A 22,670-nucleotide genomic window follows, 5' to 3' on the forward strand; every position below is an offset into this window, starting at 1 on the left:
TTGAGGTTGAGATTGTCATACCAACAACACGAAAGCTCATCAGTCATTCGATTTATAGAACATCCCTATGCACATAAATCCAACTCCTGATGGCTGCAGGCCAGTCATATTATGCTGGAGAAGCTGAACATGGCTCTGGGAGGAGGGTCTCTGGTCCTTGCTAACAGAAGGTGGCGGTAATGCACTATATTGGTTTACGAGCCGCCATAAAACAGGAGGAAGAAGAAGTAGAAGAAACTGCTCACGTCATCGGGTGACGTATTACGCAAGTGTCCGCAGCGCAAGGCCTGCCAGTGGACGGAAGCGCAGTGTGATCGCAGAGCAGATTGTGTCTTCAAGTGGAAAACAAGAAGACTTCTACGTACCGTTGTGCTTTGTGAGACGCAATCTCTCCCTTATTAAATCTGCCCTTGAATTGTCTTCATATCTTTTAAGAGGGTGAGTAAACATTCCCAGTTTGAGCGCTGATGTTTTAAGGTGGGTTGTTGTGGGGGAGGGTAACGCTGATTTGATGGTGTAATACAGCACTGTAAATAGCGTTGACTAGCTGGTTTACGCTGGTTAACGCTGGTTAAAGTAAACGTATTAGGGCGAAAATGGTTACATTTGTTAAAGCCATGTGCAAAAGTGCAGCCTAGACGTTACGTTTGGTATTAGTATGGCACATGGGGTGATACTGTGATGGTACCTTGTATAGTGATGTTAATATTATGGAACACTGATATATACCACTGGATGATTAACATTCATATACCGTGGTATTAACATGGCACAAATAATATCATGTTATTACCATGAGTTATATCTAAAAATACGGTATTGTCATGGTACTTTTTTTGATAGTGGTTATTTTCTGTGACATGTGTCAGGTTGAGACACTGACATTGGTTATGTCCCAACCTTGACAGTATTTTACAATGTGCCTGTGATGTCCAAAATGCTCACTGAGTTTTGAGATCCAGCCATTTTGTCAATGCATAACTCTCATTATTCTCTGATCTTATCATGGTTTGGTTTAATAAGCAGGTTTTATTTGTTGTATTTGAAGCTACAGTGGAGGTGTGAGGAATCTGATCAGAGAAACTGAGGTCAGTGGATATGGATGGTGGTGTGAGATGTTAAATTCAGATCATAACTTTCAGTGCTTTCAGAGGCATGACAGTGGCTGCTGGCATTTGTTCGGGTGCGGTTCACTCTCCATATTATTTTAGGATATGATTGACATTTTCCATTCATGTTGAAGTACACAAATGCAGTGTTTAATGCAGTGTGTCTGAATTAATTACAAAGGATTGATCCTTTAAAGTAACATTCCGGGTTCAATTCAAGTTAGGCAAAATCAACAGCATTTGTGGCATAATATTGATTTGATTACCACAAAAATTTATTTTGACTTGCCCCTAATTTTCTTTAAAAAAAAAAAAAAAAAAGCTAAAATCTGGGTTCCAGTGAGGCACTTACAATGGAAGTCAATGGGGCCAGTCCGTAAACGTTAAAATACTCACCGTTTCAAAAGGATAGTCACGAGACGTAAACAATATGCATGTTAATATGATTTTAATATGACAAAATCGCTTGTTAATCTTTTCTGTGTAAAGGTATTGCCAGTTTTACAACTTTGTTGTGAAGACGATATAATGTCAACAAAACCTAAAACCCTAAAAGTAGAAATGATGAACTTTACAGCTCAAATAACACGTGAGTTTTTAACAGAAGAATTAATATAAGTGCTTTTATAAAATTATAAGCATCACATTTCTGCCTTTAAACCCTCCAACAATTGGCCCCATTCACTTCCATTGTAAGTGCCTCACTGTAACCTCAATTTTTGCTTTTTTTAAGAAACGGATGATTTGAAAGAATTTTTTGTTTTATTCAACATTATGCCTCAAATGTTGTGGATTGAGCTTAACTTGTATTGAATCTGGAATATTCCTTTAACTATTAATGTACAATTAAAAGGTTTGCTTAGATGGTGTGTTTATGAATTTACAATTTGGTTCAACTCTTGCAACTGTGAAATGAATCTTTAACTTTAAACTGCGTACAAAAGGTTTTACCAGCATACTTGCAGCATGCAGATTTTGTGATGTTTTTCTGTGCAGTTTACACTGATATCTAAATTACACAGACATTATTCAGGTAATTGTGACCAAATCGTGTTTTTATTTTCATTCATTCAAATAAAATGGCTGTTTTTTTTGTTTGTTTTTTTTTTGTGTTTTTTTTCCTGTTCACATCAATAAGGGGCATTGTACCCTATTTCAGACATATGTATAACATTTAGTCCACCAAAACTGCTATGTAGGCCTGTAATATGCTTAATGTCATTGTCTCTATAATGTTTTAATCAGTGCTTTTATTTAAAAGAAAATCTTAGTTCTTACCATGTTCATGAGAATGAGTGGTGACTGTTCATGGTCCTTTGACTTTGAGCTCCAAGTTTTTGACATGACATTTTAGTGAAAAAAGAAAGAAAGAAAGGAACATCTCAAACCAAAATCAAATATAATTGGAGAGAGGGAAGAGGTGTCTTGATGTAGACGTCCTCAGCATAATGTGCTAAATTTGAGTAATGACTGTCAACTGCATTGGATGAAAACAGCCTGTCATTTTTACAGTTCCTTTTTCCTATTACAGCACCTATTTTAATATGTATGTATTTCTGCTTTAATTCACAATAATGCTGATGATACATTGAGTTGAGACTGTGTCAAATTCAAATGTGTCATCCACTTTTCAAAGAGTTTTAGAATTTCCATGGACTTGGCAGGGCTGCCATTAGCACTTGGTGACATAACTTAAAAAAAAAAAAATATCTCTACATTTGAGCATTTTTACAATATTCAGTAAATATCTTGAGTTATATATTTGTACACATTAGACAAGTAGATTCAAAATATTTAAAGCAAGAGTTACAATACAGTAAAAATCTTTAAAAAATAGTCAAGGCATGCTTTCCATATTGTTTTTCACTAAATGAACACAAGTAGGAATCATTATATCCTTTACACCAATTTAATAATATACATTGTAATAAACAGCAATAATTACCAACATATATTTTAAAACTGTAAACATTTATGTCTGTGAAGATTTTTTGATTGACACGAACAACAATTATATTGAAACAGACAGTTTTAGAAATAGAAGGAAGCTTTGAAGCGTCCCACTTTGGTTGCATTATTGTGTTTTATTCCCAGAAGTCACCAAGAAATGTGATTCAAAATGAGATAACTTCAACAAACTATGCTTTTCTTTTGAGAAAAATAACACAATTAACAGTATGCATTCATAATAATAATAATAATGATAATAATAATAATAATAGTAATAAAAAGATCTAAAAATAACAGTAAAAAACATTTGCACTCACCCGGAACTTACATGGAAACCAGTACTGACGACATTTCGGTAATGCATATAGAGTATATTAAGGCTTGAGTATACATAAAGTCTATCACATTTTCAGCATTTCACATATACTTATTCAGAAAAACAAGCAGTGAAAATTTTTATAAAATGTGCTCTGCCTATGTTCAGAGATTTAATGCACATAAACGCATACTGGTCTGATAAGCTTCCGAGTTTCTTGTACCGCTTTGCAGTTTCTTTCCACCATAAAAGCAGATTCTACTCCGTTGGTTTGCATGACTCCAAAAAGAACAGACTACTAATAGAGTAGAATTCAATAAGAATCAAAATACTACAAGTATTGCTAAACTTGGCTTCGCTTGAAAGCGCAGACACCATTATATCTCCTCCTCTCTCATCCAACACCGTGACGACACACATCCACAGCGCCCCCCAGTGGACTCTGTTTTAACTGCAAGATCTGGTGAGAGATTGAGAGGGAAAGTACATTATAATTCAGTCAGATATGCAAAGGAAAGTCAGTTTGTGATATTCAAGTAGTGTTTATAATACTCTTCTAGCTGGTACAGAATGAGTACTCAAGTAATCGATTACTCATGCTCGATTGTTGGTTGATGAGTGTTGCCTGTACAGCTGGTGGCCTGACTGCCCTCTACTGCCATATCAAGGTGGCAAAATCAAGCTTGAATTGCTCTAATGGTAAAAACATTCCTTAATAAGGAATTTACAGATGGAACAGGGCAATGATTAATTGCAGTAAAAAAAAAAAAAAAAAAAAATTATGTATTATTTTTCATATAAGGTATTTAAAAATGAAGTATGTAACTTTTTCAGTGTTAAAATACTTCTATCCCAGCTAAATATGCAGACAAAAATAAGCCATTCATAGGTTAATTTTCTCAAAAACTGTAAACTTTGTGTCTCCTGTGTTTGTTTTGAGAGACCTGTTTAGACCCGCTATTTGTTATTCTGATCAAAGGCAGATGAGGGGTGTATTCAGAGAGCTGTTTTGAATTTTTTTTTGGAGGTGCTAGTGTTGCAGAAATTACATCATCTTTATTCACAGTAAATTAATGCTTTAAATTGACAGCCCTAGTTAGGACAAATAAAAAATGCATTAAAACCATTGTTATATTCATGATGACTTTTAATTTTTTAGTACTAGAAAGTAATTATAAATATATTTTGAAAGTATATGAATAAATTGCCCAGTCTTAGTTTATTTAAAAAGGTAGAGCATGTTAGAGGAATGTTAGTGTAATGAACTTTGATTTTGCAATACTTTTAACCCAGAAATTACCTGGAAGCTTAAGTGTCTTACCTGATCTTGAAGGTCAAGTTGCATTGAAGTGTGTTTTTATGAACAAACACAATGTTTCTCAACTATTTGCTCTGCCTTTTCAATGCCAAACCCAAAACCACTTTCTGTTGTCACTTGTCAGGAAAGGATGTAGGTAAGTCTACTCCCTCACAAATGTCTACTTTTTGTTTCTTTTCAGATTTTTGAAGGTGAAGTTCTTGAATGCCCAAGACAAAGACAACACCGTTTTCACCATGAACAGGAATAAACGTGAGAAAGAATATTACAGCATAGATGTAGGAGATTCAACTTTCACTGTTTTGAAACGGTATCAGAATTTAAGACCCATTGGATCTGGAGCACAAGGCATCGTTTGGTAAATTCGGTTTAAATCTCTACAATATCAACCTGTAAAATCTAAAAGAAACTATCTAAGAAAACAGAAAAGATGATCAATATCAAGACTTGTATATGTAAGAAAATGACAAGCTTGTATTTTGTTTGTTTTTTTAGCTCCGCTTATGACCACGTCCTTGAACGAAATGTTGCAATTAAAAAACTCAGCCGACCCTTTCAGAACCAAACCCATGCCAAACGGGCTTACAGAGAACTGGTTCTTATGAAATGTGTCAACCACAAAAATGTAAGTGTTGTTCAATGTATTTTTTTGTCTGTGTCAAGCCCCTTTCACACATACAGCCTTTTCCAGAAAATGTACTGCGTTTTTCATGTTAGAGGTCTTGTGCTGTGAACACGATCTTTTTGAAAATACTGTTAAATTTTGCTCTGGCAATTTCCCTTAATGAGAAGTTGTATCATAAATTTCCATATTGATGGTATGTGTAAACCGCACATGTAGTATATTTACCAGTAAAGGCAACACAACAATTTTCCTGTAATTTACTTGGTTGCATGTGTGAAAGGGGCTATTGTGTGTGTGTGTGTGTGTGTGTGTGTGTGTGTGTGTGTGTGTGTGTGTATCCGTCTTTTTTTATTTTTTTTTTAATTAACATTATATATCTGGAATTGAAAGAACTTTGACTTTTGGGGTAGATTCCTTCATATCATTTTAGACAAATACAGGAGAACAATATTGCATTATGTTTTCTGTTTTAATTTTACAGATAATTGGCTTACTAAATGTGTTCACACCACAGAAGACACTTGAAGAATTCCAGGATGTGTAAGTTATTTTAGCTGTGATTTAATTAAAATAGGATGGAAGTGAAATGTTCTTTGGCTCATAAAATATATGATGCACATTGCATAAAATAAATTTGGTCTTGGTTGAAGGCAAATGTCATGTGCTGCATTAAATGAATAGTTCATCCAAAAAGGAAAATTCTCTCATTATTTACTCACCCTCATGCCATCCCAGCTCTGTATGTCCATTTAATGCAAGTGAATGGTGAACAGAACTTTGAAGCTCCAAAAGGACAATATTTTCATTTTTGGGTGAACTATTCATTTAAAGGTATAACAAGGAAATGTATGGGTATTTGCACACTGTAGAAGCAAATATGAATAATATTTACAATCTAGATACTATTGAAGTCTGCCTTTGTATAAATTATGCTTCAATATGTGTGCCTTTTTGCTCCTATTTGGCAGAGCTCACATACATACCTCATATTTTTGTTTGTGTGTGTGTGTGTGTGTCCATATACATAAGCCTTTGGGCATTTACACTTAAACCTGAACCTCCTCTCTGCAGTTATCTTGTGATGGAGTTGATGGATGCTAACCTGTGCCAGGTGATTCAAATGGAGCTGGACCATGAGAGACTCTCCTACCTGCTTTATCAGATGCTCTGCGGCATCAAACACCTACATGCTGCCGGAATCATACACAGGGTACGCTTCTTCAAAAATACAGAAGGGCAACAACTCAATGAGTGGTCACTCACACACTACACAAACAGCGCTTCTCATCAGATGTGCAAAGCCAAAATGCAGTTACTACACATATTTGTCAAAATTGAGTTCTTACTGAAATTGTGTCTCCTAGACTTATGAGCTGTCCTGTGACACAGGTAAGGCTCAACTAGGCCCAGTTTTAGGGAAAACAGAGTGACACACATTTGGCTAAATAATCACAACACTTTGAGACCATTTTTCTCACTTTCATTGCTGGCGTAGTTACTACATTTTTGGCTTTCTTGGGTAGCATAGATGGACTAGTAAAGTCAACTTTTTGAGGAAATACTACACTGTCTGCTTTCTGTCTTGGATTAAGTTCCATTTGACATCTGATCATAGAATAATTTTACCTTTCTGCTGACCTCTGACCTCCTCTCTTCACAGGATCTGAAGCCCAGCAACATAGTAGTAAAATCTGACTGTACGCTGAAGATTCTTGACTTCGGTCTGGCCCGGACGGCTGCTACCGGCCTCCTCATGACCCCTTACGTAGTGACACGCTACTATCGTGCACCTGAGGTCATACTCGGCATGGGTTACCAAGCCAACGGTGAGTGCTAACCTGATGCCATGCCAACGTTTGCAGCATGCCCACTGAAAGGGTCCCACATGACCTGATGAGCACCCCCACACAATTCTGCAGAAATGATACGCATTACTTTTTGGGATCGCTCCAGTGTACTTTGGTCACACCAAACGGCTTTTGTGCTTTAACGTTAAAGGGATAGTTCACCCAAACATTCTGTCATCTTTTACTCACCTTGTCATGTTTTTCCAACCCATATGATTTTTTGTCTTCCATGGAACACAAAAAATAATTGTATTGGTCATTTTTTTGCATGTATTCTCACAATGGGGACTGAGGCTTTCAAGCTTCAAAAAAGGATGCAAAAGCACAAAACAAGCATCATAAAAGTGGTCAATTCACACTTTATTTTAAGTCTTTTAAAGTCATGCTATTGGTTGTATGAGGAAAAGATCAAAATGAAATTCTCATCATTTACTCACCCATATGCCATCCCAGATGTGTATGACTTTCTTCTGCAGAATACAAACAAAGAGTTTTAGAAGAATATCTCAGCTCTGTAGGTACGTACAATGCAAATTCTTGGATCCAAAAAGCCTATAAAGGCAGCCTAAAAGTAATCCATAAGAATCCAATGGTTAAATCCATATCTTCAGAAGCGATATGATAAGTGTGGGAGAGAAACAGATAATTAAGTCCCTTTTTACTTTAAATTCTCCTCCCAGCACACTAGGTGGTGATATGCATGAAGAATGTGAATCACCAAAAAGAGTGGAAGAAGAATGTGAACGTGAAAGTGGAGATTTATAGTTAAAAAAGACTTAAATGTTGATCTCAAAGTTGTGGCCACCATTCGCTCTTCTAAAAACCTTTGTGTTCAGCAGAAGAAAGAAAGTCATACACATCTGGGATGGCATGAGGGTGAGTAAATGAGAGATTTTTCATTTTTGGGTGAACTATCCTTGTAACTGCTGTGACTGGATCATTGAGTCAGTGAGTTGAACTCGAGAATCAGATCAGTCCAATTCATAAACAAATCATTAAGACTGGTTCTATGAACTGGATCAACCGATTAATTTAAAAATCTGAATCAAAATCACAATTTGCTCACAAATCAGACATCACTACTTCTCTCATTAATGTGTCAACGTAATACCAATAAGTATTTTCAGTGAATAATTAGTTAAATTGTGTTCCTCACAAAAAGTTATAGTATGGTATCAGAAGGCTTGAAATGTTGCACCTGAGTGAAATGGACTACTTTTCTGATACGTTTTTGGTGCTTTTGCATCTGTTTTGATGCTTGAAAGCCTCAGTCCCTATGCATTGTACATGCATGGAAAAACAACCAGTAAACTTCTTAAAGAGTCATGGATTTGGAACAACATGAAGGTGAGTAAATTATGACAGAATACTCAGTTTTAGATGAGCTATTCTTTTAAAGTGCTTTGAGGGATTCTTTTGTTCAGATAAACTAGTTTTAGTTGCATTTTTTTCTGCATGACCAAGCACACTGGATATGTTTGCCTGTAGCACAGAGCATTTCCCCACTATAGATACAAGCAGCACTAGTCATTCAGCACCAGTCTTACTTGCGTATACCACGTTGGGAAATGAAGTTGATTCGCTGCAGTGAGAAAATATTTAAAGCAAAATTTGCTGACGTTTAGTTCTGAACTGTAGCACTGAGTGAAATTGGCAATGGGTCAAACTCGGCAAAAACTCAACCAATCGCATTGCCCCGTTTGCTTTGCTTATGTCCTCTCTTCTTCCTCTATGCTACGCTCGTGTAGTGGATATTTGGGCTGTTGGCTGCATTATGGCAGAGATGGTGCGGCATAAAATCCTTTTTCCAGGGAGGGACTGTATCCTTGTTCAGCCTCTAATTCTTTTGCATTGATTTTTTTGAGTAGCTGGACCAGGGTGCCTCTTATTTTTTTATTTCAGTGGGTCTCCTTCAATAATAATTGCATTCAAGTGTTCTTCTATGCATAAACATTGTGTTGATTCACAACAGGTGCATAAGCACATTTGTTCTTACCCTTGTTCTCATGTGGATTATTCTAAATGAGGAAATGTGTGCCCACATGGTAATTAGCAAAATTAGCCCAAACCATGTCCATATAAGGTTTTTCCACACAACCTCACCTGCGCAGGTGCAAACTCTCTAAAGATTTTCTCTGAAATGAGAGCACACACAGTAAGATCTTCAAGTATAGCCAAGTGTGCCATTCTAAAAAGCAGTTAAAACACAATAAATACCTTTTATTTTGGTGACTACACATGATTGTGTTTTGATATCTCTACATCAGCTGTGCAAATGTCTATACAGGCAGAACCAATCCCAGACTGAGCTGTAACGCAAAAAAATTGTTACTCTGAAATAACTTTAATTGTATGGTTCTTAAAGAAATTGTCTTAACACATTGCAGGTCGAATTCAGAGAGTTGCGCCACTTCTATGCATTATATTTCAGTGTAAATACCTGAAATAGCTTGATACTTAAATTAGGCTAAGTCATTGTCATTCCTTTGTCATTATCACACAAACACGCCTCCTTTCTTTGTAAATGAGGCTCATTATAAGGGCTGAGCGATATGGCTAAAAAAAATTATACCTCCATATTTTTCAGCCTATTGACTATATTTGTTATATATCTCGATAATTATATATTTGCTCTGAAATGGCTCAATGATTTTAAAATCAGAGGAACCATAATTTTATCCAAATAGCCATTGTTCCGCTATACAAATAAAAATGACTTGACTTGATTGTTGCCAAGCAGACTGAATATTTAAAAGGCATTGAATAAAAATCTATTTAAAAATAATGAAGACATGTTTCCCACAGTTTTTCACTAAATGAACACAAGGGAGAATGAGATTAAATTATTTTCATTGAGATGCACTTTTATATTTATATTTTATATACATTGATACATACAGGTAGTACCTTAATAAAAAGTATTATTTACCTACATATATTTTTCATATATTCAAATTTTTTTTGTGAATGAACAAGATGTGCAAAAACTACTAAACTTATTTTTTGGAACCCAGTTGAATATTGTGTAATACTAAATTATTACTGTGAACCCTGTCGAGTTTATTTTTACAATATAAAACTAAATTATTGTGATTTTGGAGATTTGTATAATATCTTGTAGGGTTAATTTTGCGAATGCTTGAACTTGCAATACTTTTCTTTCACAATGCATGTGAACTGCTCTAAAAGCACAACAGCATGTCACTCGCTTATACTGAAGCACACACTGACCATGTTTATCTGTATTTAATTGCAGCCTTTGGCAGTCAAATAATCTCATATGACCATATCGCCATTTTGATTAATTGTGCAGCCCTGATGGATCGTGAAATTAGTCTATTGATGCTCTTTATAAAATTAAATGGCCAAAAAAAGCACATTAAAATCATAGCGATATTCATGATGATGCTTAATTTTATATCGTCAAGCAAAATCATCGCAATTATATAGTGCATATTCGATATATCGCCCAGCCCTACTCATTTTAGATTGTGCTTTATTCAAAAAACTCTTTGCTATTTGCCAGGCACAGTAAACATTGCGCTTTTACCGCCCGAGGGAAGCAAGCGGTAAACAGAATTTTATTTAAGAGTTTGTTTAGTGTTTACAACCAGTCGTGGCAGTAGTAAATCAGTAACCGGCCACAGAGATCAGAAGTGATCTGTGCAAATTTTGTTTAGCAAGTTTTTTGTGGTCATGTTTGAGCCTAATCTGCATGATTCATTTAGTAAATCGGGTGCTAAACCAGCACAGACAGCACATGTAAATAAACAATGCTGTCAGCGGGTGCAATTCATTCTTGGTAAATTCTTGCTGATTTTTGTGTACATGTGGTTTGAGTTGGTTTTAAATTTTATCCAAAGTTTTGAAAAAATTGTAATAAATGCATGAAAGCGTGGAAATCAAACAGATACTGGTTTTACGCACAAATACGGTCATGCAAAGTTAGTGAATGAGACCCAGTGTCACTGTTCCTCTAAAAGTGAATTTGCCATGTACGTTTTATTGTATGTTTTGGTCCAGTAATGCCAGTGACCAGCAGTACTTGCTTGCGAACCTGCCTGACACCAATGACTGCACACTGACCTGTTTGCATGTTACTTTTTAGCTGTGTTGCATCCACATCAATGCACCCTGTTGTTTATTTGTCCTAATATATATATATATATATATATATATATATATATATATATATATATATATATATATATATACACACACACACACTCACTCACTGAGCACTTTATTAGAAACACTAAGGTTCTAATAAAGTGCTAAACATGGTCTTCTGCTGTTGTAGCCCATCCACCTCAAGGTTTGATGTGTTGTGCATTCTGAGATGCTATTCTGCTCACTACAATTGTACAGAGCTGTTATCTGAGTTACCGTAGCCTTTCTGTCAGCTCGAACCAGTCTGGCCACTCTCCGTTGACCTCTCTCATCAACAAGGCATTTCTGTCCGCAGAACTGCTGCTCACTGGATGTTTTTTGTTTTTGGCACCATTCTGAATAAAATCTAGAGACTGTTGTGTGTGAAAATCTCAGGAGATCAGCAGTTACAGAAATACTCAAACCAGCCCATCTGGCACCAACAATCATGACACGGTCGAAATCACTGAGATCACACTTTCTCCCCATTCTGATGGTTAATGTGAATATTAACTGAAGCTCTTGACTCATATCTGCATGATTTTATGCATTGCACTGCTGCCACATGGTTGGCTGATTAGATGATCGCATAAATAAGTAGGTTTACAGGTGTTCCTAATAAAGTGCTCGGTGAGTCTATATATATATATATATATATATATATATATGTGTGTGTGTGTGTGTGTGTGTGTGTGTGTTTTGTTTTCCTTTTTTATTGGCATTAGGCATACCATTTCATTTGTAGCATTTTAATTTGGTTCTCATTTCATTTTTCAGTTGATGTCTGGTCTATTGGCTGCATCATGGCTGAAATGGTCAGAGGTAGTGTGTTGTTTCCTGGCACAGACCGTATCCTTACCTGGTTGTCTTTACTGTCCCATTGTAAATGTCTGCGTTTGATTGTTTGGTTGTTTTTGTTATTATTATTTTTTTTCCCTCGATCTGTAGTTTACTATTGATGGGCAAGATTTTGAAATTGAATGAAAAATTGGCTTACAACTCACTCTCTTTTTAGTAATTTAAATCAGAAGTAATTTTTTCTTTGTTAATATACTTTCTCAAATCCCAGATTAATATGCAGATAGTTACAACTCTAAGTAAGGCATTTGTGGGTTTATTCCCCACAAAAATGTAAACACTATGTCTATGGCACTCTCAAAACATTGCTCTGTTTGTTTGTGTGTCCTGACAAGCCTGAAACTGCAACATTGACTAATAATGCATAGAATAATTTATTATATATAAATGACTTGGAAAGAAAAACAAATCTGACATCTAAAAAAGTTAAGAGAGACATTTGAGGCACCAGTCAGCAGTTTTCCTTAGCATGTGATCTGAAGATATTGACCAGTGGAATAAGGTAATCGAGCAGCTGGGCACACCATCTCAGGAGTTTATGATGAAACTGAACCAGTCTGTGAGGACTTACGTGGAAAACAGGCCCCGCTATGCTGGCTACAGCTTTGAGAAGCTCTTCCCAGACGTGCTGTTCCCTGCAGACTCTGAACACAACAAACTAAAAGGTGAGAGAGTTGATTTGTTCATTATCTTGTTCAATATTTAGGTAGTGCTCTGTTGCCCTGCAATTTTTTTTTTTTTTGGTTCGATAAATACCTGGTACTTCAACTTTACTATTAGGAGTGAACTGATATGTTAAAGGAATAGAACAGATAATTCTCTCATCATTTACTCACCCTATCTATGGCATCTCAAACTCGCATGACTTTCTTCTGTCGAACACAGAGATTTTTTTAAAGGATATATGATGTGTTTTTGTCCATACAATGCATGGTCCAAATTTTCAAGGTCCAAAAAGGACATAAAGGCAGCATAAAGGTAATCCATACAACTCGAGTAGTTTAATCCATGTCTTCTGAAGTGATACGATCGGTTTTGGGATCTTGGAATTGTCAGAAGCTCGTTCATACTTCCTTGCTCTTGACTGCGCCATGAATGTGCCATTCACGTTGAGCCTAACAACATCACTGCAACAGAATGTTCACCCAAAAATAAAACTTTTGTCATTTACTCACACACATGTTGTTCCAAACCCTATGACTTTCTTTAGACTGTAGGTGGACGATTAGCGCCATTAGGGATGAAACAGGGCTGAAAAGCTTAAATCAAAATTTTCACTTAAATATTACCAAAATTAGAATTATATTCTAATTTTAAATATATTATTTCAGGTAGGGGAAAAAAATCTACAAGACATCTGATTCAGTGTTGTCTCGTACATCCACAAAAGGGGGCAACAAATTAACGTAAACCAATTGGCATCATGTTATAGTGATTGTCTATTGCAGATAACATATCTGGCTAACAAATATGCGTAAAAGGATAGTGAAGAATGATATGAAGTCAAAAGATTCAACCAGTTCATATTCTTAAATATTAAGTAAAAAAAAAAGAAGAGGTCGACTGATGTATCAGAGTTACTGATTAATCGGGCCGATAGTTGTGTTTTTTAATTATCGGCTATCGGAAAAAAAATCAACTCTGATTGTTTCCGATAGTTATTTTTGGTTTCATTTCTCAGTGAAGAAGGTACCAGTGTGGGAGGAATTTATTAAAGTATCACCATTGAAAGTGATACTAAAGTTCAGCACTATTTTACATTGGGCAAAAAGTTTTCATTCATATTATGAATTTTTTTAAATTATTGGCCGATTAATCGACCATCAGACTGTTTTCCCACCTTAGTTATCAAATCGGCAAAACCTACTATCGGTCGACCTCTATAAAAAAGTAAAATGAGAAAAGGAATACTTCAAAAGATGGTTCTATGTTAACTCGGTGATGCACAGTAGCCTCTACCGGTGCCATAGTACTTAAACGAACTCCGGTGGTACCACTTTTTTAAATTTTTTTAAAATTTTTTTTTTTTTTTTTTTTTTTTTTTTTTTTTATATAAATACAGAGACGCTGTTAAGAGAGCAAGGCATAGTCAATACACAACCGCCAAAGACCTCCACCTAAGGGGCCGTTCATTACGAATGCTTACATCGTTTTCTATGCAAGCATGCACTAGACGGACGTCTTTGAAGCATTTTTTTTAGGTGCTGAGTCAATTTAAAAGGAAATTCAACCTTTAAAATGTGTACACACATTCTGGTTTATTCATTGTACTGTATCTGTTTAAGCCCCAGAGTGTAAGTCATCATCAGTGCTTGACAAACATCCCAAATTCGAATTCTTATTTTAGCATTCGAATGTGCATTTTTAATCTTAAATTTGACAATTATTTGAATTGTAATTTGACAGCCTTAAGCACTACAGAAATTCATTGGTCTTATTCGAAAGCTTGTTTGCAATGAACACTCAGAACTGGTGTGAATAGTCCTTTACATATCCTTTGTGTTCCACAAAAAAAAGAGCAAGTCATATGGTTTTTGAACAACATGAGGGTGAATAATGCATGACTGAATTAAAATTTTTGAGAGAACTTATTCCTTTAATTAAAGATAACCTTTTTCACAAATGCCTTGCAGAATTTTGTTCTTGTTTATTTTCCTTATTTAAACACAGATCAAATTTCAGTCCCCCAAACCAATCCAAGATTAGCATGATTGTCCATGTTGAATTTCCACTCAATTCACTTTCTGATTTAAATGCAATTACCTTGCAGCGAGCCAGGCGCGAGACTTGTTATCCAAAATGCTGGTAATAGATGCATCGAAACGAATCTCAGTGGATGAGGCCCTCCAGCACCCCTACATCAACGTGTGGTACGATCCATCAGAAGTTGAAGCGGTAAGTGGTTTGGTGTTAATTATTTCTGCCCCGGCGGTAGGGTGTCGTTGACTTCAGAGCCCAGATGGGAGCTCACTTTGCATGACACTTTGTGAACTCTCTGGAGAGCAGGACTAATGGAGTGCATGACGTCTTGTTTTCTTTCCTTTTATGATGAATCTGATTGACATTTATGTGCTTGGTTTCAGCCTCCACCGGCTATAACGGATAAACAGCTTGATGAGAGAGAACACACAGTTGAAGAGTGGAAAGGTGCAGTTTTTTTTTATTTTTTATAAAATATTGTTTTTATACTGTTGTTTTTCATAATATTTATTTATAATACTGAATGTCATCACAACTGTCTGTACTATAAATAACAATATAGGCCTAATTATTTTAGCTGGAAACGCACCAAAACATTCATTAATTAAATAGCGTAATACCTAAAATATGTGGTAATACCTATTTTTGAAAAATCCAGTCCAAATGCAAGGAAGTATCTTAATAAAAAATTCTGATTGGATGAGCCACATTTGAAGACATTTTTGCAGTCCTCCTTGTTTCTTTGTTACTCTCATGTGCAAATAATGTCAAGCAGTCCTGTTCACTGATCGTCATTCAAATATATCTACCATGCAGTGTCAGAATTTAAGTTTTACATTGAAGGGCAATATTTGCCCCCTGGATTTGATTTTCAGGGCATTTTACCTTTTATGAGGGCATATTTTTTTCTTCTGACCAATTAAATCATAAACTGTGTCTCAGCTGTTTGTAAAATATATGAATTAAATCAAAGTTAGAATAGTTTTTTCCTCTTACCCTAAAAGTTAAACCTTTATCAACTTTCCCATTTCAGCATTATACAGGTGTATTAGTTAACTATGTAAAGTTGAACTATTTTGGCTGACATTTTATGCTTTCGCCTTTGTAAGTTCATCCAAATGCACCTTAAACTAAATAAGATGTTTGAAGTTCTTGCAAGCTGCCCACATGCTATTGTGAGGGTGAATATTGCCTCGTAAAGAGTGGGCGATCTGTGAAAGTGTTTAGTATTCTGTGCTCAAGTGTCATTTCCTGACGTGATATCTCTGTGCTGTCTCATACTCCACTGTACCTGTTCCCTGATCAGAGCTCATATATAAAGAAGTGCTGGACTTGGAGGAGCGGACGAAAAACGGGGTGATCCGAGGACAGCCGGCCTCACTAGGTTAGTTTCCTCCTTGATTTATGAAACCAACAATCCAGAAGGCTTTTCACACAGGTTATTAATATAGCTTTATCTTTTATTTCCATTTTATTTTCAATTTGCCCTTTTAGTTAAGTTTTAATTCGTTTTCAGTCCGCCTCTTAGTTTTTAGTTTTTTCAGCATTTCTAGTTTCAGCTCCCAGATATGACATCCAACCTACGCAATAGATGCCATAGTTTATTTTTGATTAAAAAATAGCTCTTTAACTTAACTTGATTCAATCGTGGACAGTGGTTCAACGTGTTTGAAATGAGTTTTCTTAACTTAAAATTTCTATTAGTCCATTTCCACCGAAATGGCGATGATTCTCGCGCCGAGCCTGCACTTTGCTGGTTCACGGCCAGGGCAGTCTAGAGCCTATGGTAAACCGGCTGCGCTTTTCCACTGACTTGAGATCTGCATGAGAACCGAACTATGACGTAACGGGTCACGTTTGTTTGTAGGCTACCTATCCTGCCTACAAACAAACATGCTCAATATTTATAACATTGCTCAACAAGTTTGTCAGAGACGACATATACGCTCAAAACGACAGGTAGCGTAGTTACTTTATTGTGTATGAACTTTTTTAATCTGGCTTAATTTAAGTACTATAAACTGTAATAGAGGAATCGTGATCAACCTAGGTGTAGAAGCTGGTAATATTTTGGATTTTTGCCATAGCATATAATATTACGTTTATGTCTTGATAGAGAATCTCCATCAGTTTACTTAACAGATAGCAGCGATCTTCATAACAGAGTAGCTGGCCAAAAATTACTTAACAAAATAATGTCAAAAATCAGATGAGAACAGTGTAATGAAATCTAACAGCGTTGGCAAATTAAATAACTTCCCTAGATCAGCTAGAGAAGACACCAGCGATTCAGTGTTTATCTCAAGCGTAACTGACTGAATTTAATGTCCTCGTTAGAGCTGGCTGGTCGGTATCTGAGCACACCGTTGCTCTGTCCACTGACAAAAAAATGTACCTGGTGACGACACATGATCCCGCCCTCCACACCATAACATAATCGGTTCTTGCATGGAGACCAGCAAGCTTTTGGGAGCCCACCCCAAAACTATGTTGGTGAAAAAGGGCTATATTTAATCTCAACACAAAGTGTAGAAAGAACGTAGTTGAATTGGGTGAACCCAACAAAATCAGATGTGTCAATGTAACTCAAATAAATCTTATTTCTTTATTTACTTACTAGTAAAGGTGAATTTTAGCATGCTAAAAACATGCCTGTTAAAAGCACTACAGATTGTAGTTCAGTAACTATGCTGGCACAGCAATTGCTCAACGCAGGGACTAAAAACTGTTTAGAAAATGAAAACCGAAAACGAACGAAATTTTTTGCAGAATATAACTGAAAACTGGAACAAAGTGATTTTCAATTGTTCTGGAGTTGAATTGAAAAACTTTATTTTTAAATGCTGGAAACTGGTTAACTGGTTAATTTTGTTCCGATCATTTTTGCATGAAACTAAAGGCCAAAGGGTTTATCACAGTATATTTTTGGAGTTACACTACTTCATGTTGCCCAAAAAAATGAAAAGTGCTCTGAACCTGATGGAAACTGCTGCATCACACATTTCTTTGCCTAATATCTGTTGTGGATGTTGTATTCTGTGAATGAAGACCTTTTTAACAGCTATGTATAATTACTACATATGCATGCATGGCTAATTCAGATAAAAGGAAAACATTATTAGATGTAAAAAGTAATTTTTCTCAGTTGTTTCCAAGTCATCACTGAATTATTGTTAGATATGATGCATTAATGCAGATTTGATGCTGCCGGGTTTTGACTCAGAAGCAAATCTTTAATTAAAATTTGACTTAACTGTTAATTAACTGCATGCTTGTTACAATATATATTGTGATAAATCGCAAAATAAGTGGCTTATTTTGAGCTTGTTTTTCCAGACCAGATTGCTTGCTTCTCTTGAGAGATCTGGCAACACTGCAATTGATATTTCACCCACCCCTTAGAGCAGAGTACTGCCATTTTAAATAGAATGTTATTAAACGTTCTTTTATTTTGTTCTAACTGGTAAGGAACCTCCTTGGAAAGGAGGCTGCAGAACTTTTGAACTGGAACTAAAAAAATAAAGTTTGTGGTCAGAACGAACCGAAATTAAAAACATTTCATTTTTAATCCCTGGTGCAACGAAGCGAACAATCAAATTCATGTGACATTTTTCTGTCCTCAAAGTTAGCATAAGCTCCACTCTTCACCATAATGGTAACCCCCCAAACTCTAACATAACCGAAACTCTTGCAAATCTCAACATAACAAAATATTAAACACTAACAAGTATCCCGCTTTATATTCATCTTGCACAAAAACACATTCAATAAAACGCAATTTATTTTTATTTATTTATTTATTGGATAATAAATGGCCATTGATGACAGTCAATCCGCGCATCTTATCACGTGGCTTGTTGAGCGCGTTAACACGGAGACATAGCGTGTGTGGTGACTTCACGCTATTCTCCGTGGCATCCACGCACAACTCGCCACGCGCCCGACCGAGAGTGAGAACCACATTGTAGCAACCATGAGGAGATTAACCCAATGTGACTCTACCTTCCCTAGCAACCGGGCCAATTGGTTGTTTAGGAGTTGGTTGTTTAGGTGTGGTAGTCAGCGTATAAAACGTAATTTTAACATTTACTCTCCCTATCGAGTCCCGTGCAAAGCATGTTGGGTAATGGAAATCCCCTGCCCAGTTTCATCAATGCTACATTAACACCACAAAAATAATTAATGTAGTCCCTACTCTAATGGATTAAGTAAACCTCCATTTTACAAATTGAAATGGATAGAACGCAATGAAATCAAGTCATTTTAATTAAGTACATAGAACAAGCAGCAAAAATCCTTTTCTTTTTTTTTTTTTGTTGATTGACCTTTTTAAGAAACAGACAAGCAATCATAAACAAAAGAATTGATTGCCTCTTTGCATATTAATGTGCTTTGTACAGTCACAGAAACTTAAATCTCAAACAAAGACAACAAATTTGTTAACTAAAGTCATGAAGAGACATAATTATGTGTACAATTATTTCCACAGATGGTCAAGCATTTATTAAAATGGATCACATGCTTGTTGCAAGCTGTACTTGTCCAATCAATTTTATTAACTTTGTAAATATGCAAATAAGAATGAGAACCAAGGGTTAACAACAGTACAGTGTGAAATCTTGAAACCTGAATAGCAAGGATTAATTACAAACCCCAGGTAATATGGAACAATATAACCCAGGATAATGTTAACCAAGAGCAAAAATGGCAATTTCAAGTGTGAAAGCCCAAATATGTCCACCTTCACACTGCTTTCAGCAGTACCTGGCTGACTGAAGTCTGATCTGTTTCTCGTAGCACAGGTTCAGCAGTGAGCATTGACTCTCAGGAGCCCTCGACGTCGACCTCCTCCATAAATGAGGTCTTGTCCATGTCCACCGACCCCACCCTGGCCTCGGATACAGACAGCAGTCAGGAGACCTCCACAGGACCACTGGGCTGCTGCAGATGACTATCCTCGTTCCTCCAGTCCCTGCCTGTCTTCACTGGCACAGCGTTCACGCCAGTTTGGAAACATGTCCTCCTTTCTTTTTCAAACTGACAAATTCTTTTGAATTGACAAAAATACGAGGGGAGGTAAGAGTTTTTGAGGGCACCTTAAAAGCTTTTACACCAAACCAGCATTACCCTGATTACTTTAATTTTATTCTTAATTTGACATCAGATTGAAGCTACGTCATTTTGTCATTTGAATTTGGAATGGTTTGAGTTTATTTGTAAAGATAAAGGGTAATTATGTTTTTCAAGATTCAGGTTTTATTTTTTGGGTTTGCAGAGAGCCTATGTTAATCCTTAATTAGTGGAGGTTCAGTAAATGGAACATCCATTTCCTGGCTAAATGTCAGCAATGAGTATTTCCACATTGTTACTACTTTTTCGGAGTCAGTGGTGTATAAAATTAATCAGATCGCAGTTTGTTCAGCTGCAGTTTTAGCGACACTTTGTTTTGGTCTAAGAAGCAAAGATTGTTTTAATATGAACTTTACATAAAAACAATTAGTTCACTTTTAAAAAACAATAGTTTATTTGGTTGTCTTAAAAGAAAAAAATGTGCTTTTAGGGTCTACTCTTTTCTTTTTTTTATTTCTAATTTAAGTACACAAGATGTACTTCACATAGTATTCTCTATGTAAAAAAACACATTTTTTTCTATTATGTAATGTAGTCTGTACATATTTCAACCTATAACAAAGAAAACAGAAACTCAGAGCTTTCTTTTATGCTTTCATTCAGCGTATAGCCCAGTACAGGAATAAAACACAATTTATCTTCTTATAAAGCTCTTGTTTTGAACCATTCAGTATATGATATGAAACTGAAAATGGGTATTTGACTTGTAGCAACATGTGAAGCAACAGGGTCCATGCGTATAAATTTACAGTACTCGTGTTTGATTTGCAACCAGTAGCCCTGTATCTGTTAGCTCATGTTATGAGAAACAAAAACCGCTCCCAATGGTGATTTGATTAATGTGATTTAGTATACAGTGATCATGGTAAATGGATGGAGACATAGTCTGTGGGTTCACAATGGATCCCCAAGGAACCACTTCTTTTTAATAGACTAGTGTTTTATGAACATGGCTGTCTAGATTTCATAAAGTTGGCCCCTTCAATTTCCACTCTAATGTTTGGGGGGGAAATCACATATTTCAAATGTTATGCATTTGGCAAATGTAATGTTTGGAATGTAATTATGTTTACAATAATTAATGTAGTGCAAACGCTTCTACTACTGTACACTGTATGTAAAGAATACAAAAAAACCCTTCTGACCTAACATTTATGCTAAATTTAGAAATGGTTTAATACCTAGAAATGTTTATTTTGCTTGTAAAATGGATAAAGTGCCTGAGTCCAGCATTCATTCCTGAATTCGAAAGATGAAGAAATTTGGGTGAGGTTTTCCAAAGTAATACAGTTCATATCATGTGGAGTGTCTATTTTTCTATTGTAGTGGTATGTTGTAGATTGAAAGGTTAAGGCATGTTGAGAAGATGATATAACTTAATCATGACACATGTGATCTGTTCATTTGTAAAGGGAAGTTTCTTCAAGCAAGGTCTTTCATCAAAGTAATAGAAAATTGGAAATTGGCTATTTTCGGTATGTGTATATGGTTTGCAGCTTTATTTTGTTGACGGAAATATGCAAGATGTTGCGACAAATGCTGTCGGGGGACTACATTTCCCATGAGGCAATGCTATAGAATGTAAATGCATATGTGTGGTGATAGTTGGGGGATGTAGGAAAAGTGAAGGTTAATGTTTGCATAATGATTGGCCTACATATTCTGTATTTTATTTGAGTTGCATCACAGACATTGATTTTTTAACTTGACAAGTTTTTATTCTTTAAATTTTAAGTGCTCTTATTTTTCTTTGCTTTCTTTAGGGAAGTTAACGAATTTTAAGTTTAGGTTTTTTGTTGCATTTGCTTTTATCTCATCTCTCAAAAATGTTATAATTAAGATCAAAGTAGGCTTTGATGAACTACCTCACTCTAAATTTCTACCAATTTGTTTTCTTTTGCAATGTAGCTGCCCATACGATAGATGTTAATACAGATTTCATTATTTATTTATTTTGAAAGTGAACTATTGTCAATAGTAGGCAACAAATAATTTTGTACATTATGTATACTTCACCAAGAAGTAAAAGAACTGAAATGTAAATTGATCTTTTTGTTCATTTAATTTTCTTTGTATTAATTTTTTACAGTTCATGTGCAATACCCACTGCTGTCAAGCTAATTGTAATCGATAGATCTAGACATGTTAGTTTTATGCACCTAGAGGTAGAGGTATGTTTGGTACTGTCAGTTAAAATCCATGTTTTTTGTCTTTTTAAATCTGGATTTAAAAAAAAAAAAATTATGATAGTCATGATGTTACAAACCTGACTTACCAAAAACTAAAAATCAATGGCTGACAAAGGTCTTAGGAAGGTGTTGATAAATGGCCATTGGATTTTGATCAACCTGGTAAGGCCTATTCAAAAGCATCTGTAAAATATATTGAATTGTCAACTTGTTCATATTTGGTGCAGGTATGTAATATTTGCTAGCAATGCCAGCCCTACAGTTAGTTGTAAATTTCTAGCTCTGTGTGCACTGAACAGCATACAGATAATGAGAAGTGCACTACTACACTGAATGCATTGGGATCTTATGATACCAACGTGTATATGTACTGCAAATAAACACTTCAGTTTGAATCAGAACCTTTTCCCCAGCTGTCTCATTGCAAGAAGTTGTGTTAAGATGTAACAACATTAAAGTGCCATAGAATCAAGTCAGCT

The 22,670-nt window shown here is 35.7% G+C and overlaps 1 protein-coding gene across 4 annotated transcripts; it reads left to right on the forward strand.

Moving 5' to 3' along the window:
* Positions 1 to 281: 281 nt before the first annotated feature.
* Positions 282 to 22,592, forward strand: LOC127423091 (mitogen-activated protein kinase 8). Of its 4 annotated transcripts, none has more exons than XM_051667134.1 (13): positions 292 to 438; positions 1,049 to 1,088; positions 4,875 to 5,051; positions 5,189 to 5,318; positions 5,800 to 5,858; positions 6,390 to 6,528; positions 6,979 to 7,144; positions 12,092 to 12,163; positions 12,655 to 12,837; positions 14,943 to 15,067; positions 15,256 to 15,319; positions 16,179 to 16,256; positions 19,670 to 22,592. In XM_051667134.1, exons 3-13 carry the CDS (start codon positions 4,930 to 4,932, stop codon positions 19,684 to 19,686), a joined length of 1,155 nt encoding a protein of 384 aa, XP_051523094.1. In that variant the 5' UTR covers positions 292 to 438; positions 1,049 to 1,088; positions 4,875 to 4,929; the 3' UTR covers positions 19,687 to 22,592. The 4 variants fall into 4 exon arrangements, with proteins under 4 accessions (XP_051523095.1, XP_051523094.1, XP_051523092.1 ...); XM_051667132.1 differs by having other exon boundaries at positions 19,675 to 22,592; XM_051667133.1 differs by having other exon boundaries at positions 294 to 438; positions 1,055 to 1,088; positions 19,675 to 22,592.
* The last annotated feature ends 78 nt before the right edge of the window (positions 22,593 to 22,670 follow it).

The sequence above is a fragment of the Myxocyprinus asiaticus genome, chromosome 32 (assembly GCF_019703515.2).
Source record: "Myxocyprinus asiaticus isolate MX2 ecotype Aquarium Trade chromosome 32, UBuf_Myxa_2, whole genome shotgun sequence".
NCBI classification, from domain to species: Eukaryota; Metazoa; Chordata; class Actinopteri; order Cypriniformes; family Catostomidae; genus Myxocyprinus; species Myxocyprinus asiaticus.

Bases quoted from the DNA above. Each gene is read 5' to 3' on its own strand.
- LOC127423091 (XM_051667135.1), top strand. From the start codon at position 4,930: ATGAACAGGAATAAACGTGAGAAAGAATATTACAGCATAGATGTAGGA. The intron at 12,838-14,942 runs GTGAGAGAGTTG...ATTACCTTGCAG, and splicing joins TGAACACAACAAACTAAAAG to CGAGCCAGGCGCGAGACTTG. The intron at 15,320-16,178 runs GTGCAGTTTTTT...TTCCCTGATCAG, and splicing joins CACAGTTGAAGAGTGGAAAG to AGCTCATATATAAAGAAGTG.